The sequence below is a fragment of the Phaseolus vulgaris genome, chromosome 1 (assembly GCF_051622355.1).
Source record: "Phaseolus vulgaris cultivar YP4 chromosome 1, ASM5162235v1, whole genome shotgun sequence".
Lineage (NCBI taxonomy): Eukaryota > Viridiplantae > Streptophyta > Magnoliopsida > Fabales > Fabaceae > Phaseolus > Phaseolus vulgaris.
Window position 1 is genome coordinate 5,423,574 of NC_143498.1, and position 23,093 is coordinate 5,446,666.

Here is a 23,093-nt window from a genome sequence, read left to right on the forward strand (position 1 = left end):
TACAAACATTAATTAATCAATTAAAAACTTAGAATATACATTTAAACGTAATTAAAAAATTAAAATAAACTAGGGTGTTAGATTATCCTTATTAGATTAGGTCAAAATCTCTAACCTCTAACAATCTAAGTAAATGAGCTAGATTAATCAGTTTTGTTATCTTAATATAAAATAATGCAATTAGTTAATATATATATATATATATATATAAAAGTTTCTTGAAATATATCAATAAAACTACACAACCACTAAACCATAGCGTACAAAATCAAACTAGAAAACAAAAAAGAAATCACCTCATATGATGAATATTCCAAAAAGATAAAAAAAAAGAGAGTTAGTGCATTGAATATTACTCAATACCTTCAACTATCAACTCTCTTCAGAGATATAAAGAAAATTACATTTACGATCTTGTGGAAATTCTTGAGACTACAAAAATGTTTCCTAAAGATTTGGAATTATTGTTTTGAAATTTTGAAAGAAAATCTTTTATATCAACTTACTTATATAAGTTGTCTAATGGATGATATTTGAGGATATATTTTATTGCTCTTTTTTAATGTAGAAACTCAATAAGAATATTCTAATTGATTATTTTAAATGATGATCCACGCTAAACAAGATAATTAATTATGTTTTAATATAATTGATTATTATATTCTAAATCACTTTTGAAAACAATCTAAAAAAAGAGATAAAGTTATATCAAAAGAAACAAAATGAATATAATATGAATAAACTCAACAGATTGATATTATGCTTGATTCACACACTTTCACGAATTAAAACAAAAACACATAAATAATTGTTTTAACCTGCATAATTGAAACACACTCTATTCTAAAAAGGTTTCAAGTCTTCAAATATAATATATAATGATTTAAAGAATAAAAAATATTATACCAACAAACTCTAATCTTTAGTCGATGTGGGATCTACAAAACATCCCCTGACCTGATAGGGATGACATGATAAATCCAACAAATACTCGTTAGGATAGGCTCGAAAATGGCTCTGATACCATGTTAAGAAGTGAACTTTAAGTTTAACTCAACCTCATAAAATCGGCTCAATGAGGTGAGGTTTGCACCCAGTTATATAGTATGAAAGACTCTAATCTCTAGTCGAGGTGGGATCTCCAACAGAGGTGAAAAGTTTATGAAATGGGAAAAACAATTATGAAAAGTTGAAACAAAAGTTGTTCATGAAAATTGTTATTCAAGCATGGTGTGGTCTTTGGCTTTACATTTTCTATTTACAAGTCAATGTCATTTAGTTTGGTGGTGCCCTTGCTTTGTCACCTTTATTAGTGTCTCGTCTTGTTCAAATAGTGATGCTCCATAAAACACCCATCTGAATATCGTTTTAGGTCAAATTCGTGTAAGAACACTTCATATAATTTTTGGCACCACGAGCCCCACGATAATGGCATTATTTTTTGCTTGGAGTTTTTGGACGATTATTACGTGTGTAACGTGAAAGAGAAACTTTTGAATAGTTTTCTAACAATTCTTTGAAAGGAGTACCTAAGTTCCCATGTTAGTAATGAGTTCATACAAAACCTAATATACACTCTTACGATACCTATATGTGAAATTCATGAAAAGGTTGTAAGTTTGGTTGATTATGAGTTATCACCAAGTGATGATTTTGCAAGTTTTTGTTGAAGCTTGTGAGGTTCTCTAATATTGAGGAAATTGCTTAAGAGGAAAATGTTTAATTTAAAGAAAGGTGGTGTTGACTTAATGGAGGAGAAGAAAAAGAAAATGTAGTTTGGTTTAGAAGAAAGATGAGAAAATCTATGTCTAGTTTAGAAGAGAGAAATATAAAAGAAAATATGATGATATATTAAATTACATTTTATTTATCCATTAACAACCTATATTTCTACTCACTTAAACATACCAACTTTCTCACTTTATGTCAAATTACCTTAGGTATATCAAGTTTTCAAAAATTCCTAATTTATTTAATTTTACTACCCAATTTTATAATGAACAACACAATTGTGTAAATACACCAAACATATGTTCTAGTTTGCAAATGTACCATAATTTCAGCAACCATTTATCATTGTCATGAAACTCTAAATCTCTCAAATTCTTAAATGGCCAACGTTTTTACATTAACACTCACATGAATATTTTTCAAACCACAAAAATGCATGTTCAAATAAAATATAAGTTGTAAAGTATTCAAAGTTATGAGATGATTTTTAGAACAAAGCCCCACAATTTTTTAATTCATTCCTACAAAATTTCATATCCATTTATCTCAATAAGTGCCCCTTTTGAGCTAAAACTTTTACTTAGAATTTAAAGTAAAATAGAGATTACTTTCCTTACCTTATTTTTTTAAAAAAAATTCTACGAAATTTAGGTCTTTCAAAGGATGATAAAACAAAAGTGTTAAAGAAGTTATTGATCAACTGAAAACCTAAAACCTAACCATCAACTAGAAAGGATAATCTCAAATTAAATCCTAACTCCATATCTTAAGAAATTTGACATGCATGCCTTAAAATAAGGGTGGATGTCCAAAAGGTTAAAAACAAGGGATTTTATATTTCAAATTTCAAAGATTTTAGCTTTAGAACAGGAGGAAACTTCTAAAAGAGGGAATCAACAAACTGAATTTTCCGAAACTGTGAAAAAAGGAAGAAAGAATAAACAAGAAGTTAGAATAAAGAGGCTGACTGGTTCTGTTTTTAGAATGAAATGGAACCTTCCTATTGGCACCCTCATTCTACCAAGTTCACTCCCAGATCATTAGGTTTTAGTTGAACTAAGCCCATCTATATCCACATACACCAATTAGACAATTGCTTTCTGCACCCCCACATATTCTAAAATCAAATTTGTTTGTGAGTTTTATATGAAAGTTGAAACCTCCATGGAAGAGTGGGTTGGAGATGCTGACCGAAAGTGGATGGTGGAAGCAAGGGATAGCTCCGGCGAGGTGTGGTGGATGTGATGTTGTTGTTTAGAAGCATTGGTAGGTACTTTTAGGTATAAAGGGTTTTTTTTAATGTTGTCTAAAATGATGAGGAAATCAAAGTTTGGAAAGATACTTCCATAATAGGAATTCTAAAATGTAGTTATGGGACGATTGCATCTCATAATTGAGTTTCCAAAATTGTCTGGTACGTTCCAAAACATGTAATCTATAATAGTTTGTGGTGTTTGCCAATTGTATTTTGTAATTATCTTTTCAGAATTGTATGATGTTCATTCTAGAAAGCAATTTTCTAACGTTAAAGATATGCATTATAGAATTTAAAGTTTTGAAGATTTATAGAACTATTAATTCATAAGGTTATTGTGCTATGTGTTATGGAAAGTCAATTCCAGAATTGTAAAAATAAATTTTGAAATTTCAAATCTAGAACAATGAACATAGATTCTAGGACCGTAATTTCGAAAGTGTAATTTTAGGGTTTAGGTTTAAGATTTTAGGACCGTAATTTCGAAAGTGTAATTTTCATTACAGAAATCATATTCCATAATAGGAAATTACACTTTCAAAATCATAATTCTATAATTCAAGTTCATTGTTTTGGATTTCAAATTCCAAATCTCATTTTTTGAATTCTAGAATTGACTTTCTGGAATGTATTAAGGTGTTTTTTTTGTGTAAAATGTGTTGATTTTTTTTTTCAAAAATATTATGAATCAATGGTTTACATGGGGATATCGGATGAGGTTGACGTGTGAGGGTCTATAAGGTGTAAATATAGAGCAATTAATATTTTATAATGCATTAGACAATGGATTTATGGTCTATGAATGTAATGATGCGTTTACGATAGACGAGGTAAAAGTCACTGCCCTAAAACTATTTACATATTGTGTATTTGTGAAACACATTTGATGAATGAAATCTAAAGTTGTCATAATTTTTTGTAGGTATTTTCTACTCTAAAAGACTTCTTGAAGTGGGTAAGAAAGATTTCCTATGAGTTTGACTTTGTTATTGTTATATTAAGGGCAAATACATTAAATGACCAACAAGGAATGAAGACATTCATATTATTAGGTTATGAGAGAGGAGGTAAATACATACAATATAAAAAAGGACTTAGAGGTTATTGAAAGTAGAAGAAGGAAATGTGATCGTCCTTTTAGATTGCAAGAGAAATCCGTAAAAGGTAATGAAGGATGGATTGTCAAATTACTTTGTGCCTATCATAATCACGACTTGACAGATACATTGGTAGGTCATCCATATATTGGTAGGTTAACACTTAATGAGAAGTCCATGTTTGTTGACATGAAAAAGAGTTCGGTGAAGCCTATAAATATTTTGCTAACAATGCATGAGCATAATGATAAGAATGTCACCACCATAAAACAAGTTTATAATGTCATGATTGTGTATCAAAGATCAAAATGAGGTTACATAACTGAAATACAATAATTAATGATGTTTCTTGAGAGAGACATGTATCTTCATTAGTGTAGGTTTAATGAGGGTACGAATATGGTGCAATATATATTTCAAACACACCCTAATTAAGTGAAACTACTAAATTTGTTTAATATTGTGTTATGGTAGTACCTACAGAACTAACAGGTAAAAGAGATGAAAAACTCCAAGTACAAAACACTCACTAAAGTCACACTCTTATATGCGAAAATGGTGCAACAAACTAGGTGCAACAAATAAGTTTTAGCAACAACTGTCCATTGTTTGTTGCTGCATGCATTCTCATATAGGTCTCTAAACCAACTAAGTTGCACATGACCACCTCTGCAATGCCTAGTCTTTGAAGCTACAATTGCACAGTCAACACGAAGTGCCTCTACCAATAACTCCATATTCCCAACTACATCTAAGGTAGGGTGTTGAGTTTATTAGTGTCTAAGTTCAAGAGGGGGTGGGGGGGAATTGTACTTATAAAAATTTCACAAAGAATACGATTTAAGGAATCATGACAGGAAAAGAACATATTGATTTAGGGAAAAACAGATTTATTTCCTGCTTTCAAGGAACAATTTTGAAAATATAATAGATTGGTTTTAGAATCAACAAATTACTTTGGTGATTAAAAACCAAAAAATAGAATCTTAAACTACATTGCTTATTTGAATCTTAACACATGTATTATTCCAACAGGTTAAAGATACTTTGAATATCGAGAAAGATTAAAACCTTGTTAGAATCCTGAAAACAAAAATATGATTTAATCCAACAACAACTAAAACAACAAATTCAATTTTAAAACAACAAATTGATTTTATAACAGATATCCAGATTTCAAATTTAAGATGCAGTGATTATGAGAAGAGAGAGACACACACAAAGTTATACTGGTTCACTCAACATGAGCTACATCCAATCCCACCTTACACCAAGATGGATTCCACTAAAGCAAAGAAACTTTACAAAACCTCTTAGTTCTTGAACCCTCAAAAAACCAAGATTACATGCTGAAACACACTATTTCAACAACACACTCTCTTCTAGAAACCATATAAAGAAGTACAAATACAACCACCTTTACAAAAAGAAAAGTTTAGGAAAGAAAACACCTTGATTGCAAATACAAGAGTTCAAACCAGGACCCTCACAGCTGTAGCACTTGAAAGAACCTTGAATTTCAAGCCAAAGACACCAGCACACAAACACTTAAAGTTTTTATGAAAAACTTTCAAAAACTAAAACTCTCTTTTGAATCTCAATAAAAACACTTGAAAACAGTATGTAAATCGTGATTGCAAGGGGTGTTTTGATACGAGATTAACCTTCATTTTCATAGGTTTCAAATCAAAACGGATCTTCAAAAAATAGTTAAGTATTGTTATAAAAATAACAGATTAAAGTTTAAAAGAACATATTGTTTTTTGAAAAACCTCTTGGTGGTAACATAACCACTTTCTAATCAGTTGAAAAATGAAAATTTGAACAAAACAAAATTTTGAAGTTTCAAACTGAATTTTGAAAAAGCTAACAACTTTGTACTAGTACCAAAGAATTTATTGTTTTTTTAAACAACAGATTAAAATTTTGTGCAATAAACCAGTGTTTTGAAAAACTTGGAGCAAATTTTTTAAAACATTTTTAAGTAACCCTTGTTCTTTAGCTCATTACTAAGGCTATGAGATATAAGGTAGATTCAGTTGCAAAATGCTATTTAAACAAATCTAATTTATCTAAGATCATGAACATGTTCCATAAACCTTCAAAAGAGATATCTTCATCAAACACGTCTTCATGCAAGTTGAGTAGCATTCTCGACATAGGGTACATGTAGAATTGTGTAACAAGTGCAACAAATTTGACACATCATCTACTTTGACACAACAAATTAAACCCAACAACTCAATCACAACTTCTATTTGTTCATGTGACACTCCCAACTTATTCATTTTTCTGCCATGAGACATCAATTTCAACCCATCACGATCCTACAATAACCAATGAATATAATTTCATAATTGAAGTATAATAAATAACATATTAACTTCAATGCATATATGTAAACATTATTACTTACCACACAATTCCATAATTGTCTAACAACATGGTCCTCATAACTGGCAAACAATGACTTATCCACTAACCCTTTAAGATAAGCTTCGCTCTCCACTACATGGGTCTCTTTAGCTACCACATTTTATGCACATTCGTCATCTTGAATAGTGTTACTAGCACCATCTCGCTCTCTTCGTCTAACAGATGCAGTTGGGCATACATAATCGGTTTAAGAACCTCCTTCTCTAGTTTTCACCACGTTACTCTACATATACGTGAATAAAATTAATATTCAATAACTAAAAATAGTTATACATAAAAAAAAAACACAGTCTTCTAGAACAGCTTTCCATAATAGTTTTTTTCAGAATATGTTTTCAAAACACAACTTTAAAACATATTCTAGAAAATGTATTCTAGAAAGCTTATTATGTTTTAGAAACTTTATTCTAGAAACATAATTATGAAATAATCACATTATGCACACCTCTCCCGAATCCAAATTATAGAATTTTTTTGAATTACCATTTCTGAAGAAAAAGTAAAAAAAAAATGTATGAAAGTGGTACCAATAACAATGGAAAACAATAAAAAAACAAATGCAAATTACCAACCAAAAAATATAAGTTTTATAATTTCAACAAAAGTGAACTAACCACACAATGCAACCCAATTGGAATAGTGCAACATAGATAGGAGCAATTTAATTATAAATTCTTAAGAAAATTATTCTTAAGGAAATTTATGTCATTTTTTAATGGGATGGGAGCAATTTAAAAGATGGGGTGAAGAAAGCAAAAGCCCACCAATTAATATAATAACCCTACCAAATAATTTGCACATACAAACATAACAAAAAAAATTAAAAATTCTAGTATTAATTTACACACTTGGGTATAAATTATAAAAATTGTGAAGGTTTCTGAATATAATAAACTGATATAGTTTTTGAAAAAAAAAAAACTCTCTTAATGAGATTCTAACCTTGGCTTTACCCCTTTGAGAGAGATTCATTTGATTTTGCATATGTTTATGGTAAATTATCAGTGCTTACATCAATTTGGTTTTGTTCCCAGTCTAGTACAATTTTAAAAGTAAATTTTGGAATTGGACAAATAATTATTTTTTGAAAATGAGTAAATCATATATGAATGATACAATTCAATCATTAATGAAATCGCCAATTTAAAGTATGAGTTTGTAAAAATGAAAAACTCATACATTTCGTATACCATTTTATCTATGAAATATACGTTTTTTAATTTAAAATAATAAGAACATGCAGAATTAAAAAAATTTAAAAATGAAAATCTTAATGAGGTTTACATTTTTGCAGAGAAATCGTATACCTCCTTTATGTTTTTAAGTTTCGTTTTTTATTATATATAATTAAAAAATATGTATAAAATATTTCTTAACTAAATAAGTTTTTATAAAATATTTTATTATTATGTATAATTAAAGAATAATAACTGAATTTCATAAAATATTTGTTTATTATATATAATTAAATAATAACTGAATAAGTTTTTATAAATTATTTTATTATTATATATAACTAAATAATCACTGAATTTTTAGAAAATACTTATTTATTATATATAATTAAATAATATTTGAATAGGTTTGTATAAATGATTTTATTATTATTATATGTAATTAAGGAATGACTGAATTTGTAGAAAATAGATTTTTATTATATAATTAAAAATTAAATATAAATTTTTTTATTTTTAATACATTCAAATTTATTTTAATTTTTTAATAAATTCAATGATATAATATTTTAATAAAATAAAAAAATATAAATAAATTATTTTAAAAAATAATTAAATTAGATCTATTTTATATGATAAAATATGAAGTTATATTAATTTATATGTCTATTGCTTCAAGTTTCATTTTATTCCAAATTTCTAATTTCACAAAGAAAGATAAATGAAGAGATTTCTGTTGTTATACCATGATTTAATTTCTGTACAAAGGACATAAGCGAAAAGATGAAAGACATTAATTTAATTTTAATCTAAGGATTCAGATTGTATGTTCTCATTTTTATAACCCTAAACCCTAATTTATATAATTAATTTCATATTATATATTTTAAAAATAAAATAAATAAAAAAAATAAAAAAATAATTATAATCAACAAACTAAATCGAATGATGTGTGAACAACCAATCTTTTTCAGTGAAATTATTTTGAGCGAGATTAAGAGTGCGGGAAATAGAGAGAGAAGATATTGAAATAAGAGAGAGAGAAATTTCGCAGAGAAGAACAGAGTTTGATTTGATTGTGTGGTGAGAGCATGGACGAAGATCAAATAGAAGGCTGTGTGAGTGGGTACCTCAAGCAGAAAGGGTTTGCGCAAAACGATGACCAACTTCAACTTTCCAACACCGATTCCTCTCTTCAACCCGACACTCTCAATCGTGCTCAGTATTCATTCTCTCTTTCTATTTCGTTTCAATTTTCCTTTTCAATTTATGTCAAATTGCAGTACTCCATCACCTTTCAGTTGCTATGTCTCTTAATTTAAACCCTCCTGCTTATGAAGATTATGTTTGTTATCAGAGTTTAAAATTAGACATCAAATCGCATAGTGTTAGTGTCACTCGTGAAACCATTATAATTAGGACTCCCAGATGCCAAGAGTTTTAAGACTACGGCCTATATTGGATTTATAGTTGGTTGGAGGTGTTGGTGGGTTGTCACGGCCTGTAGCTGGTGCAAGATGGAAAGGACATATGTATTTTGATGGTTTTGTAGCTGTAGTTTGCAGTGCTCATAACATTCCAATACGAGCTAGCTGGAATAGGATGTCTAACTTATGCAGCAAACATTATCTTTCTATTGCTTATGGGGTGTTTGTTCATCTCTTTATTCTTGGAGATTCTTAATGTGGTTTGGTTTATGTAAAAGGGTTGAGATACCTCTTTTGTATCCCTCTTAATTTAATTTCATTTTTTGCTGCAAAAAAAAAAACAACTCGTGAAACCATGGAGCTACTGTCAATAATCAAAGCATACACGAAATTGCTTTTTTTTATTATATATATAGATAGATAAATATAGATATACATATATGATTTATTTGTTTCATGTCTAAAGTGACATCACCAAGAATTGAAGCTTGAATCACTTAAAGTTGAGTATACTCACTGCTTAATTCATGCGAGGTATGTTATGGTATGGCTGAGAGATGTCTTTGTCCTTCAAGCATGTGATTAGAGTTTGATTTCTAGGCCTGTCTGAACGGAAAAAGTTTTGTTAGGAGTGTTGGGTTTTTCGAGGAGAGATTTGTCACTAATGAGCCTTGAGTAAACTCATACAATGAGACTATCTTTTATCCAAAGCTTTAAGACAATGAGTTTGTGATTCTTTCTTCTTGTATATTGCTCATCTTGCTCATTTCTCACTAATGTAGGACTTCTAACTCTCACTTGAATTTCTAATGAGGCGAGATAAGCTTCATAATTATAGATAGGAATACCATGAGTGATTTGTCTTCAACTACTGGGAGGAATACTCTGGATTCACTGAAAAAAACACTTAAACATTTCAATTAGAAATTTAGTTTTAAATTGTTACATGTCAATGAAATTGCAGCCCACCTTAGGGCCTAAGATTTGGGTTATTTCATATTTTGAAGATGCATTGAGTGCTCTGAAAAATTTAGGAATTTGTGATCTGATGGTGCATTTCTAATCAATAGAGTTATCCTTCCTCATTGCTACATGTTACTAATTTCTTTGGCATAAACAGTCTTGCTCGCTCTTCTATGTTAATTCAGAGGACTTCAATGCAAATTATGTTAAAAGGGATAAGTGTGTAGGTTTACTTTTGTGAATGAGGTAGAAAAAAGTTAGTAAATTAGTTTGGCTTTTACAATATTTTAATTGTTTCAATTAGGAAATATATGAATTAATCAAGAGGATGAAACGGACAGTTAGTTTGATTGGCCTATTTTAAAGTGTGTTTTTAAGCCACAAGTGTTATCTGTTCTTGACTTTTTTTAGCATCTCACAAGAAAACTATTGCACAAATATGATTTCAAATTCTATTGTTTTCCTTTAAAAACAGTTAGCAAGCATATAAGCTGAAGAGGAGGTTTACGTGTTTTCTTAGAATATAGTCATCAGTTTGCACTAATCATACACTATATTACCCTTTCAACACAAATCTTTTCAGGAATATTTTTTTTGAATGAAAACCCTTTATTTTGCAGATTGGAGAGAGGTTCCGCTAGATACCATGATGGGTATGGAAGACTAAGATCATGGGCATACAGATCACTTGAATCATACAAGGTAGCATGCCGTTTGGTTACTGTCTTGTTTAAAGTTCAATTACAAAATTGCTATGTTTCAATTTCTTACATATGGATTGCCACTTCTTTGCAGCATGAGTTGCTGCGTGTGCTTTATCCAGTATTTATCCATTGCTTCATGGATCTTGTGTCAAAAGGGCATCTTCAGGAAGGTATGAAATATTTATTCACACAGACATTTAACAATAATTATTTATAATATTTTTGATGGATTTTGAAGTTCCTAATGTGGCCATCAGTGCAACATGTGTTTTATGCTTCTGTTTACATGATTCATGATTCTGTTGGATATACTCAGCTTGGAACTTTTTCAATACCTTTCGTGAAGACCATGAAATGATGCACTCACGGGACCTTCAGAAATTGGAACTAGTTCTTTCTCCTGCTCATTTGGTGGTTGGCTGCTGTCTAAAATATGATATCTTTTATATGTTCTTCAATATTGTTAGATAGCTAGCACTATATAATCCTTCAATATTGTTCTTTCTCAGGAAATGGAATTCGCTCATTCCCTTAGGCAGAGTAAGTTCAACATAAAGATATGTCGGGTAATGTCTTTATTTACCTAGATTCGTTTGTTAATATGCTTTAATTGAACTGTTTTTTCAGTAACTCCTTTCAGTACTCATTAGATTAAATATTTTTTTCAGTTAGTTTCATAATCCATGAGAATTTGGGTAGAACTTTTGTTCCCCTTTCAGGCTTCTTTTTCTGTGTTTTACTATTCTCCCATGATTTTATTTTTTATTAATATTGATGATGCTTTTCTCTTTGGAAAAATGTTTGGCCATTAGCATTTGATTTGCAGTTTCTGAAAAAAGAAAGGGTATACATAAAGACCATTTGTTGGCTTATTTATAGTTTTGTTAAGAATTTTCACCACTGAGGTCAATTACATCTACGTTCTCTATATATTTAAAAATCTGATAGATAATGTTTTGGACTTCTGGCAGTATTCTTATGAGCTTCTACTGCAACATCTACATAGTATGCAATCAAGCACAATAATTGGTATTATCAATGAGCATGTTGGCTTCCAAGGTACTTTTCCTCATTTTAAGTTGTGTGTTAATTCTGTTCATTTACTTGCCAGTTTTGCATTAATTTCATTTTTGTTGCACTGCAGTTACAGCTGGACAACCGAGCTCAATTTCTGATGATCCAGAAGCTGTTACCCTCAGTGGAAGCATCCAGGATGCAGCAAACAAGATAAATCAGAAAGAAATACTCTGGGGGGTGAGTTCTTTAATTGTTTACGAAGCTAGGCAATATTATAAAGTTATCTTGCTCTTTTTGTTTCAATGCATCCGAGTTTCTTATTTTTGCAAGCTTTTGTTGTAATAAAAAGTGTATTATAATAGCATTTATAAATTATAATACCTAAACTTTCAAAGACTTAAAAATTGCTTACTTTTATGCATTTCACAGTTTTAATGCCTTGAACAACACTCTGTTGAACTTTGACATCTGTTACATCCTTTGTCATAATTTCATCACTGTACTTGGGTTATTGTGTGGAATACTAATTATTAATGAGCAGATTCTTTGATTGGGCCAGATTTAGAGTTGTGCCTTGTTTTCCAGGGTGGGAGCAATGGCTCCTCCAAAATTTTAAAAACTACACAATTTTTATTTCCTTTCCTTTCGTATGATGTGTTTGAAGGGGATTGAAATGGCTGTTAGTTTCATTTAATAGTATACAAAATTACTTAGTAAGTGGACTGACTTGTTTTGAGTGATGGTTGATTATTGGATATGTACCCAATATGGTATTGCAACCATTTAGAACAATTCATTCAGCGTATACTTCCATTGGGGTTGTTATGTGTTTAATTTGGACTGGCAGTTCTGGTGGTGTTGTTAAAATACAGATTTAGGTATAGAGGGAGACAGAGATAAAAGAGAATAAAACACTAATTTTATTAATTGAGATGTATTACAATGTATTGATGCATTACATACGCTCACAAAACCTGCAGAACTAACCTCTATTTATACTAATCATAATCTAACTAATTTAGGAAGCAAATATTGATACGGTGAGAAAATATGGTAACCAATCCTAAAAGATAACGAGGAAACTAATCGTAGAGGATAATCTAAGAAATGATAACATAATTTTATATATTCTAAAAGTTATCATTCAGTTCAGAGACTTATTATTGGATTCAAAGAGCTTGAGTGACTTTTCTGAACACTCAGCTGAACTATTTTATATTATATATTATGTATGTGTGTGTGTGTGAAAGCCAAAATGAGCACACTAAGAGAAAGAAACCAAGAACAGATCGTGGCATTTATGGCAGCAGGCTACAATCAGAATAGAGTCTCAAAAATAGGAATTGTGTAGACAATAAGGCAAATAATATTATATCAAACATAAATCTAAGCTCTCCCTCAAGCTAGAGTATGCATTTTGTATCCCCCAAGCTTGGACATAAATTAAATTTGAGTCCCTTTCTAAGACTTGGTCAAGACATCTGCAAGTTGATCACTTAGCTGATAAATTTGGTAGAAATTTCGTAGGACAATAGCCTCTCCCGAATAAAATGACAGTCAATCTCTATCTACATGCTTAGTTCTTTCATAGAACATTGGATTAAAGGAAACTTGAAAAACTGTTTATTACCACGATTGTTGAATATCACAAAATTTTAACCCTTGAAGTTGTTTATCCACACCAATTGGCCATAGCTCTTTACTCTATTTTTGCACTAGATTGAACAACAATGTTTTGTTTATTATTCTTCCAAGAGATAATATTTCCTCCGGTGGAAATACAATATCTGGTGGTAGATCTCTTGTCCACGGGACATTCTACCCAATCAACATCACATCACTATCCAAAAATTTGGGTATCTTAGTTATCCTTGTACATTAGACCTTGACTTAGAGGCTCTTAATATACCCAAGAATCTAAATCACAACATTTGATCAATATGAGCTGCCTACATGAATTGACTAAAAATCCCAACAAAAGAAATATCAAGTCTTGTAATTGCAAGATAAATGAGTTTCCCCACCAATATTCTATCTCTTTGGTTCAGAATATGATTCACCTTGCTTTGTTGTTAACTTCTTATTTGGGTTCATAGGATAGTAGGACTATGAATGAGCCTATAATCAGTCATGTTTGTCTCCTCCAAAATATTCAGAGCATACTTTCTCAATGAAATGACAATGCCTTCCTTGGATTGACCCACCTCTATTCCAGTATTTTAGGTAGCCAAATTCCTTGGTGTGGAAGTTACTAAATAAGTTGTTTAAACTATGAAATTTTGGTGGCGTTATCCCTATAATGATTATATCTTATCATCAACATAGAAAACTATAGTACAAGACTAAGTGATCTGCTTCATCAATCGACTCAATTTTGTACAATGTCTGCTAAACTTTCCAAACCAAACTTTTGGAGATTGTTTAAGTTCATAGAGAGATAAATGAAGTTTACAAACTGCATTTGACTCTAGCTTGGAAACAAAATTAAGGAGGTTGTGTCATGAAAGTTTGTTCTTCCAATTAACCATGAAGGAAAGCATTTTAAAATGTCTAAGTGATGAAAATGCCAATGACGAATAACAACCATTGCTAGAAAGAAACAAACTATATTGATTTTAGTTGAAAGAAATAGATGAAATGTATGTCTGATGTGTTTTACAAATGTGATTACAGTCTCAATTTATAGACTGTTTACAACCTAATTAAGGAAGGAAATAATAGGTAATGAAAGCAAGAAATAATGGGTGATTAAAGCTGTACAAATCAAATCAGATCACTAACAAATTTGTCCTAATAAATAAAGAATAAATTCTGCACTTATTCTCCTGATTATGCAACAATTTTTGCCACAAGGCCAAAAGTATACCCTTACTAAGACCATATATCTAGGTATACACTTTAGCCACTAATTGGGCTTGAAGACGTTGAGTCTCACCATTATAACTAACTTTAATAGCATTATACCAATTTGCAACAAACTTCCTACTTCTCTTGAGGAAGTGGAACGATCTCCCATGTACAATGTGTTCAAGAGTTTTCATTTCAACAATCATGACTTTTGCTAGTGTTTCACAAAATTCTTTCGTTTGAAAGAGAAGGGTTTGTGTCATATTAAGGAGATTACTGTTTTTTCTTTTAGCAATGTCATTTTGTTGTGGTGTATACACACATTTGACTTCATGAACAATACCATTTTCAGAAAGGAATTTAGACATGTCATGATTTACATATTCCCTCTCATTATCAAAACACAAACGTTGAATTGACTTTCCAAATTCTGTGTTTATTACATGGAAGAATTTGACAATGAAGTAAAAACTTCAAATTTTTCTTTCATGAGGAAAATCAATGTGACACGGGTACAACCATCAATAAAAGTGACAAACCATTTAACACTAGATAGACTAGAATTTGGTGTAGGCCTCCATAAATCAAAATGAACAAATCAAAAGAATGAACACTTTTTGTATTACTAGAAGGATATGTGACGTGATGATGCTTTTCAAATTGACATACATCGTACTTGAATGACTTGACAAACTCTTTGAAAAATAAAGAAGGAAACATGAATTTTAGAACATAAAGACATGTCCTAAACGACAATGGAGAAGTCAATTTTGAGAGGTTTTAAAAAATAGTGCAAGATTGGAGGTAAGAGGTAGCCATTTGTCTATTGATATTGTCCATGGTTCTCAAGTTTTTAAGGCAATACAAGATCCTGAAAAACACAATGAGAAGCATAGAAGATTACTCAACAATTTAGGTCATGAGTAATTTTTTTGAACTGAAACAAAGTTATTAGAAAGTTTCGGCATCTTTAAGGATAGATGACAAAAGAGAGATATTGTCATGTCCAATTATTAGGACAGAAATCCCATTTGCCATTTGCCATTTGCAACAATAATGGTGATATCAAAGGGGAGTTGAACACTAGAGGAGGTGAAGGAATTGACTTAAAAGGGGAGTTGAAGGAGGTTTCATCACTTCCAATCGTGGCAAATAAGGAGGATGATATCAACTATGATGCACACATGTAGGAGGTACATCTTCCCAAATGAGGGAACTCTAGTAGGTAAGAAGACATACTCAAGATGAGAAATTGGAACTAAAGAACATAATGAACTCAGATAATGTAACATTAGTTGAACCTAGATAACATGAGTTAGTGAGTAGAATTTACAATCCCTGTGAAACCTTGTGTAGCCTAAGGGAACACAATTATGAGAGTGAATAGAAGTCTGTCTACCCCATGATTGAGATTATGAACAAAACACGTGGTCCCAAATGGGCCATAAGGAATGATGAGGGAACAAGATTGAATGTCATGTTTTTTAAAAATAGATGAGAACATCAGATTGGTAAGATAGCACACTGTGGCACAACATAACCCCAAAAATGACAAGGAAACATATTTGAAGAGAGCCTCAGTGGTTTCAGTAAGGTGCCTTATTTGACTTTCAAAATTCTCATTTTGCTGAATGGTATGATCTCAAGATGTTTAATGAAGAAGCCATGTGAAGCCATTAATTAAATATTGAAACGAGTGACAAATATCTTTGGATATTATCACTATGTAAATTGCAGATGGGAACACTGAATTGATTTACTATTTCATGGTAAGAATATTGAGAGACAGAAAACAGCTTAGATCAATGTATCATTGGAAACTACATTGAGAACAACTGCATTAATGAATGTGATAAAATATCTTGACCCTAATGTGGATGCAGTATGACTAGGACATGGAATATCAAAATGGAAATGAGACATAGCACTACAAAGAAAAGAACTATGAAAATGTTTTCCTAATTGATACTTGACACAATGGATAATTTGGAGAGAGTCAACACCATTTGACGCAGGATAAGGGTTACCTAACTGAAATGTGGATATGTATAGGGGAATCCGTCATAGAACAAGCATGAGTAGAGGTATTGTGTTGATAAAGCCCATGTGACTCTAATGCCAATCATCCACCCCAAACTCCAGTCCAAAAATGTTCTTCATTGAATTCTTTAATAGACATATTTTTCTGATTTAATTTATTATTAGCTGTTCCATTATGGTCTGATTTCAGTCTCATTGTATTTCTCTCATAGATGTTTGAAGATTCTGTAGAAGACCACATAGATAAGTCTGGGGCCTTGCTTTCAGGCACAGAAAAGGGTGAAGGTGAGGGCAAAGAGGGAGACAATGATGAGAGTAAGGTACATCTGTTACAAAAGTGCACCCCTGACTCTGTTTCATGAATGCTTTTACTGGATGATCTGATACAATACATTTCTCAGAATTTATGAACTTATTAAAAGTTTGAGCATGAGTTCCATTTGAATTCAGTGACCGCCTTAATACTGTATATTCTTTGTTTGATTGTCAAAAAGTGTTAATTGTTTTTCACTTGTTTCTCTTTTAGAAAAGGTCAATTGATGTAGGAAAGCAAGGTAACTCTGTAAAAAAGGTAAAAAAGGAGAAGGTCAGCAGTGCAACAGGGAAAAATGCTAAACCAGAAGCTAACACTATATCTGCAGCACCTCGCATTAAACCAGAGCTACCCTTGCCCACAGTGTATTCTCCCTCTCGAGTATAATTTTTTTTTTGTATAATTGCCTTTGCATGTGTTGGTTGTAGTTTAAACTAGAAGACTGTATTTTAATTTGCAGTGGGAACTGCAGTGCAGAGCCATAGTTTTGCTCTATTAGATAATATTAAAGTCATAGAAAAGCCTTCTATTGAAGATATGTAGTTCTATTATGTTGAATGTTGTAATATTATTCTTGCAGTTCAACTGATGTAGAACTGTCCATCCTAGAAGATTTAAGGAATCGTGTACAATTGAGTAGTGTTGCTCTCCCTTCAGTTAACTTCTACACATTTGTAAATACACATAATGGGTAATCTCTCATACTTTGGCAGAACAAGTTTATTTATGTTTGGCTTTCTGTTGGGTAACACTTAAAGTTTTTGCTCAACTACCCAGTTTAAGCTGTTCATCAATATCCCACAATGGATCATTGCTTGTTGGAGGATTTTCTGACTCGTCACTAAAGGTTCTTTCTCTTCATCCTCCTCCTCTTTCCACCCTTCCAAAGGAACACTTTTTTCCCTTAACAGCTTTATCTTACCAGATAATGTGAACTTGGGGTAATTATTATGACTTGTATCTGCAGGTCTGGGATATGGCAAAACTTGAGCAACAATCCACCACTTGTAAGTTCATTGCTTAAATCCTTCTGTTTAGTAAATTTGTTGCATACTTTGCTTTAGAAATATGAATGATTAGAAACAGGTTTCACTACTATTAATTGAAATGCTCTAGAACAACTTATAAAACTGACTTCTGTGTATATGTGTGCGTGTAGAAATTCATGCAAAATATAGAGTAGCATAGCTTCCTCATGGTGCATTTCTTTTAGACTTTTGATTTTAAGAATTTGTAAGGGGACAAAACTTGGTATAAAACGTGAAGTAAAACAGTGTGGGTGCACTATTTTCCCCACAAGTCATTGGACATTTTCCAAAAAATGTTTGGGGTGATTGATGAATCTTTTGGTCTTTTTTCTGGATTGTGAAGTGGATCTTAAATATCATTTAAGAGAGTGATGTCATTGTAATTCACACACATGCATGCAACATATACAGTAGTATAGCTTCTTTGATGGTGCATTTTCTTTTAGATTTTTCCTTTAAAACTTTTAGGGGAAAAAACTTTTGGTACAAGAATGTGATGTAAAACAGTGTGGGTGCACTATTTGCCGGCTTAATAGCCTTTTATTGGAAATGTTATCTAGAAAGGTTTGGGGGATTTATCTGATCTCTCTGGGTCTTTTTTCTGGATTGTGTAGTGGATCTTAAATATCACTTGAGAGAGCGATGTCATTGTAATTTGTGTGCAGTGAAGGTCCTTCACTAATATGTTGATAATCTTGTCCACCCACATATGAAACTGGCTTCTTAAGCTCAAATATCATGTCTAATGTTAAAACATTAGGGTGTCTAAAAAAAATGACTTTTGGAGTTGAACCAAGTCTGAAGGTTCCGTTTTAGCTAAAGTTAAACTGATAGATACAAGTTTTTTAGTCTTGAGGATGATTTTCATCTGTTTACTTGTTATAATAGTTCAGTCGTTTCTATCATCAGATTTTTCGCACGGAGGGAATGACACATCACAAAATGAACACATTATTGGGCAAAATAGTGGGAGAAGACAGTACACATTGTTTCAAGGTCATTCAGGTCCAGTCTATGCAGCCACTTTTAGTGAAGCCGGGGATTTTCTTCTTTCCTCTTCAGCCGACAAAACAAGTATGTTAGTTTGATCCCAATTGAATGATCTATTGTTCTTTCCTAATTCTGTCTTCACCTTTGACAGTTTACTTCGTTGTTTTACATTCAATTTTGAGAAAATAGGATACTTGACAACTCCTACACATACACTAACCACCTTCCTTAAAACCATGATTTTTTTTTTATCTTACATCGACAGTTTATAGAAATTAAGCTTTCTATATATTTGTCGTATTTTTAATTCTGCAAGTCTTATTCTGAACCATGAATATACATTTATGCAGTTCGACTATGGAGTACAAAGCTTAATGCCAATCTTGTTTGTTACAAGGGTCACAATTACCCTATCTGGGATGTTCAGGTAAATTCTTATCATCTAAATCTTTCTAACTTCTGTGGATCTTGTTAAACTCTAGATTAGAGAAATATTGAAACCGTGTATTTCTGAAACAGCATGAGTGTTTTATTTATATTAAGAAAAAATAATCAATACAATAATAGAAGAGATTTAATATCTTTTAATAACAAAGATATGATACGGGGATAAATAAAAACATCCTAATATATAATTTGATATTTTTTTATTATCTAAGATCAACTCCTTATTTTTATAATTATAACATAGGTGATGACATTGAACAACGCACCATATACTCTTAAGGATAATTTGAAATTTAAATATTTAAATGTAATTGATGTGGTGATGCCATATGACTTTTAGAGAAGTTGTATAGTTACAAAAAATTATGTAACAAAGAGAGATAAGGAAGAGAAGAGAGATAGTGTGGGATAAGATGGTTGATGGGATGCAGAGAGAAAGTAAAAAAAGATAATGTAAAAGATGTAATATCTAGAAGTACTTTGCAGTGTACTCTCTTCGAAATATACACCTTGCATCTTTGTTCAACACAAAGTATGAGTATCTTTGAGGGAATTCTTTCTCTCAAGTTTTATCTCTTGAGCTTATGAAGGTTTTCTTCTCTACCCAGTAGATATTTTGTTTCTCAGCTTTCCTTTTGCCTTATTCTATTTAATTTTTGATTCATTACTGTCTGTATTTACATTCTAGACTGCTACATTATTTTTTTTCTGGTGCAGTTTAGTCCAGCAGGGCATTATTTTGCCAGCTGTTCACATGACAGAACTGCCAGGATTTGGTCTATGGACAGAATAAAACCTCTAAGAATAATGGCAGGACATTTGTCAGATGTTGATGTGAGTTTTAGCAGTTATTTTTTTTCTTCTATTGTGCTTGTCCTAATTTTCTTCAGATTTTATATCATCCACTAGTTGATTACAATTTTTTATTTACGTAGTGATTGGTCCAGAAATTCATATACCTGTTCAAGTTACTTTGTTCTGTTAGCTTATATTAATGTGAGAAGCAGCACTTTTAAAGAAACACCTTATACTAAATTGAAGTGTGAATTGAGTTTGTTGTCCGGGTCCTAGGCCCTCAAGCTACAAATTAAAGAGAGATTATCAAAATAAAAATTGTATATGCCAACTCACCTAACATTTTTAGCCTTTTGGTTCGATTATGTAATTTATTATGCTTCTCAAGGAAATACAGGACAAAATAGTCACTAAAATGTTTGGCGACCCTGAGTTCACATGGCAATTAATTCCCTTGGTCTTTCAAGATCAAGTGGCCACTGCTGAATGGGGCCTCTGCATCCGTTCTTCCTTGGATCCTAGTAGGGTCTCCCTAGTTACCACAATAATAATCAAAATACTGATGATGATGATGATGAATAGAGGTGTTAAATCTGCATTTCTTCTCCTCATTGATGGGGTAAAATTAGATGAGAGTAAAATAATTATATACAGGTGTTGGTTCTTATTTTAGATAAATGAAGAATTTATAAAAAAATATGTCAAAACAAGTGTATCATCAGGGATGTTCTTATGGTTACAAAGATGATAAAACGAGAGAGAAAGAAATCAACACTCTGAAATGGTTTTGCCTCAAGTTTTTCTTAGCTCCCCTCTTCCTCAAGCAATTGGGGCCACACGTCCAGACCACCTAAGCTGAATTTCTACCATCTTTTCTACAATAGGTGCTAGTTTTTCTCTAATACATTCATTACTAATCTGATCGTGCCCATATGCTCACTCATTCAACACAACATTCTCACCTATGTATGTTTATTTTGTTCTTCTGTTGGTTTTTTCTACCCAACAATTACCTCCACACAACATGCTTGCCTTAGTTGTGTGATAAATTTTTCCTTGACATTTGGCTCTTAGATATTTGAATCAATTGACAATCCTGCATTTATTTATTTTCTTTTTTTGTTGAGGGGGTCCATAATTGTGTTGACTGCTTACTCATTCCCTTATGGATTACTTTTTTCTTAAAAAAATGATATGAAGTACTTCAAGAATATTTTCAGTTCTTTCAATCTTATTAACTATGCAATGTTTACCTGTTTTTCTGTCTCGTTTAGTGTGTGCAGTGGCATCCCAACTGCAACTACATTGCTACTGGCTCCAGTGACAAAACAGTTCGACTGTGGGATGTGCAGAGCGGGGAATGTGTTCGGGTTTTCATTGGTCATAGAAGTATGATTTTGTCTTTGGCAATGTCCCCTGATGGGCGCTATATGGCATCTGGTGATGAAGATGGCACAATCATGACGTGGGACCTCTCTAGTGGCTGTTGTGTCACACCTCTAGTCAGTCACACCTCATGTGTCTGGTCACTCGCTTTCAGGTGATCCCCACAAACAACTCCGTCAACATTTCAGCTTGATCATAGAAATGAAATCGAAAGGTATTTTAGGTTGCTATCAAATTCTTAACATCGCTTCTGTTCTTTGTTGTTGGACGTGTCAGTTGTGAAGGTTCTCTTCTAGCATCTGGATCTGCTGACTGCACTGTCAAATTGTGGGATGTTACTACAGGTATAAAGGTTCCAAGGAATGAAGAAAAGTAAGTAGTTTATCTCACATGAAAACATACAACTATCTCGTTAGAAATTTTCTTTTCTAATGGAAAAACTGACCGCGTGTGTTTTTCATATTAGTAGAAGTGGGAATACTAACAGACTCAGATCATTAAAAAGCCTGCCAACCAAATCTGCTTCAGTTTACTCTCTCCAGGTACATTCACTAATTACCCATTCTTTGTTTACTAATCCATGGTTACTCTTGATTCAACTTTTTAAAGATTTAACTACTGTGTTAACTCTGTATTGTGTTCCGGAGCAGTTTTCTCGCAGGAATCTTCTTTTTGCAGCTGGAGCTCTTGCAAAAAGTGGTTTTTAGTATGTCGACAAATTTTGAAGTGGCAGTTCCGACTTAACACCAAAAAACATAATGTTGTGTTATACCATGTTTTTTATTTGTAAATTTATTAGTAAATTGAACTGAAATTATTCTCTCAGCAAGTTTTTGTAATCCATGCTATTCATAATTCCCCACCCATCAATGTATGATATACATTGTAAAATTATTAAGAGACAGGAGGAATTACTCTTTCTTATCAATTTGTTGCTTTAATCCTCTTATGTGACCTTGTTTAATATTTGATTAATATTGCCCCTACTACCCTTGAATGCTGCTAGATGCAGAACTAGATATTATTTTGCCCTGACTGTTGAAATATTGCTTCCATTATAGCAACATGGAATGATACCCTATTGTTTATGATTAGTGTTTTTACTAAAACTAGCGACAACAACGTATGTTATATAAACCAAAAAGAGTATTTATCTTTATTAATTGTTATATTAATACGTACTTGTACATTTCACCTACAGCTGTGAATAAAGTTCACGATGGTCAATCATTTGAACTGGTTAAATTTTAAGCTTGGACAATATCAGCATAATGTGAAAAAAAGTTGAGATTATCTTTTAAAAGAAATGAATTCCACGAGATTTGCACCATTCAATGCCATAAGATTTATCACACTTTTCTTCTGATTTTAAACATAAAATAATTTGGCCTTAAGTAAATATGAGTTAGTTTTATCTAATTATTGAGTCAATTTTTAAATAT

The 23,093-nt window shown here is 31.7% G+C and overlaps 1 protein-coding gene across 4 annotated transcripts; it reads left to right on the forward strand.

The window, feature by feature from the left end:
• The first annotated feature begins 8,644 nt into the window (after positions 1-8,644).
• LOC137816692 (transcription initiation factor TFIID subunit 5) lies at positions 8,645-22,579 on the forward strand. Of its 4 annotated transcripts, none has more exons than XM_068619945.2 (19): positions 8,645-8,916; positions 10,705-10,786; positions 10,880-10,958; positions 11,105-11,202; positions 11,298-11,354; positions 11,760-11,847; positions 11,933-12,042; positions 16,905-17,012; positions 17,219-17,370; positions 17,586-17,696; positions 17,783-17,852; positions 17,973-18,012; positions 18,943-19,107; positions 19,374-19,450; positions 20,188-20,304; positions 21,540-21,805; positions 21,928-22,023; positions 22,118-22,193; positions 22,302-22,579. In XM_068619945.2, the coding sequence occupies exons 1-19, from the start codon at positions 8,786-8,788 to the stop codon at positions 22,356-22,358; spliced, it is 1,980 nt and encodes a 659-aa protein (XP_068476046.1). In that variant the 5' UTR covers positions 8,645-8,785; the 3' UTR covers positions 22,359-22,579. The 4 variants fall into 4 exon arrangements, with proteins under 4 accessions (XP_068476046.1, XP_068476047.1, XP_090154943.1 ...); XM_068619946.2 differs by having other exon boundaries at positions 22,121-22,193; XM_090298817.1 differs by having other exon boundaries at positions 8,657-8,916; positions 17,219-17,386.
• The last annotated feature ends 514 nt before the right edge of the window (positions 22,580-23,093 follow it).

Bases quoted from the DNA above. Each gene is read 5' to 3' on its own strand.
- LOC137816692 (XM_068619945.2), top strand. From the start codon at position 8,786: ATGGACGAAGATCAAATAGAAGGCTGTGTGAGTGGGTACCTCAAGCAG. The intron at 17,853-17,972 runs GTTCTTTCTCTT...TTGTATCTGCAG, and splicing joins TTTCTGACTCGTCACTAAAG to GTCTGGGATATGGCAAAACT. The intron at 19,451-20,187 runs GTAAATTCTTAT...TTTCTGGTGCAG, and splicing joins ACCCTATCTGGGATGTTCAG to TTTAGTCCAGCAGGGCATTA.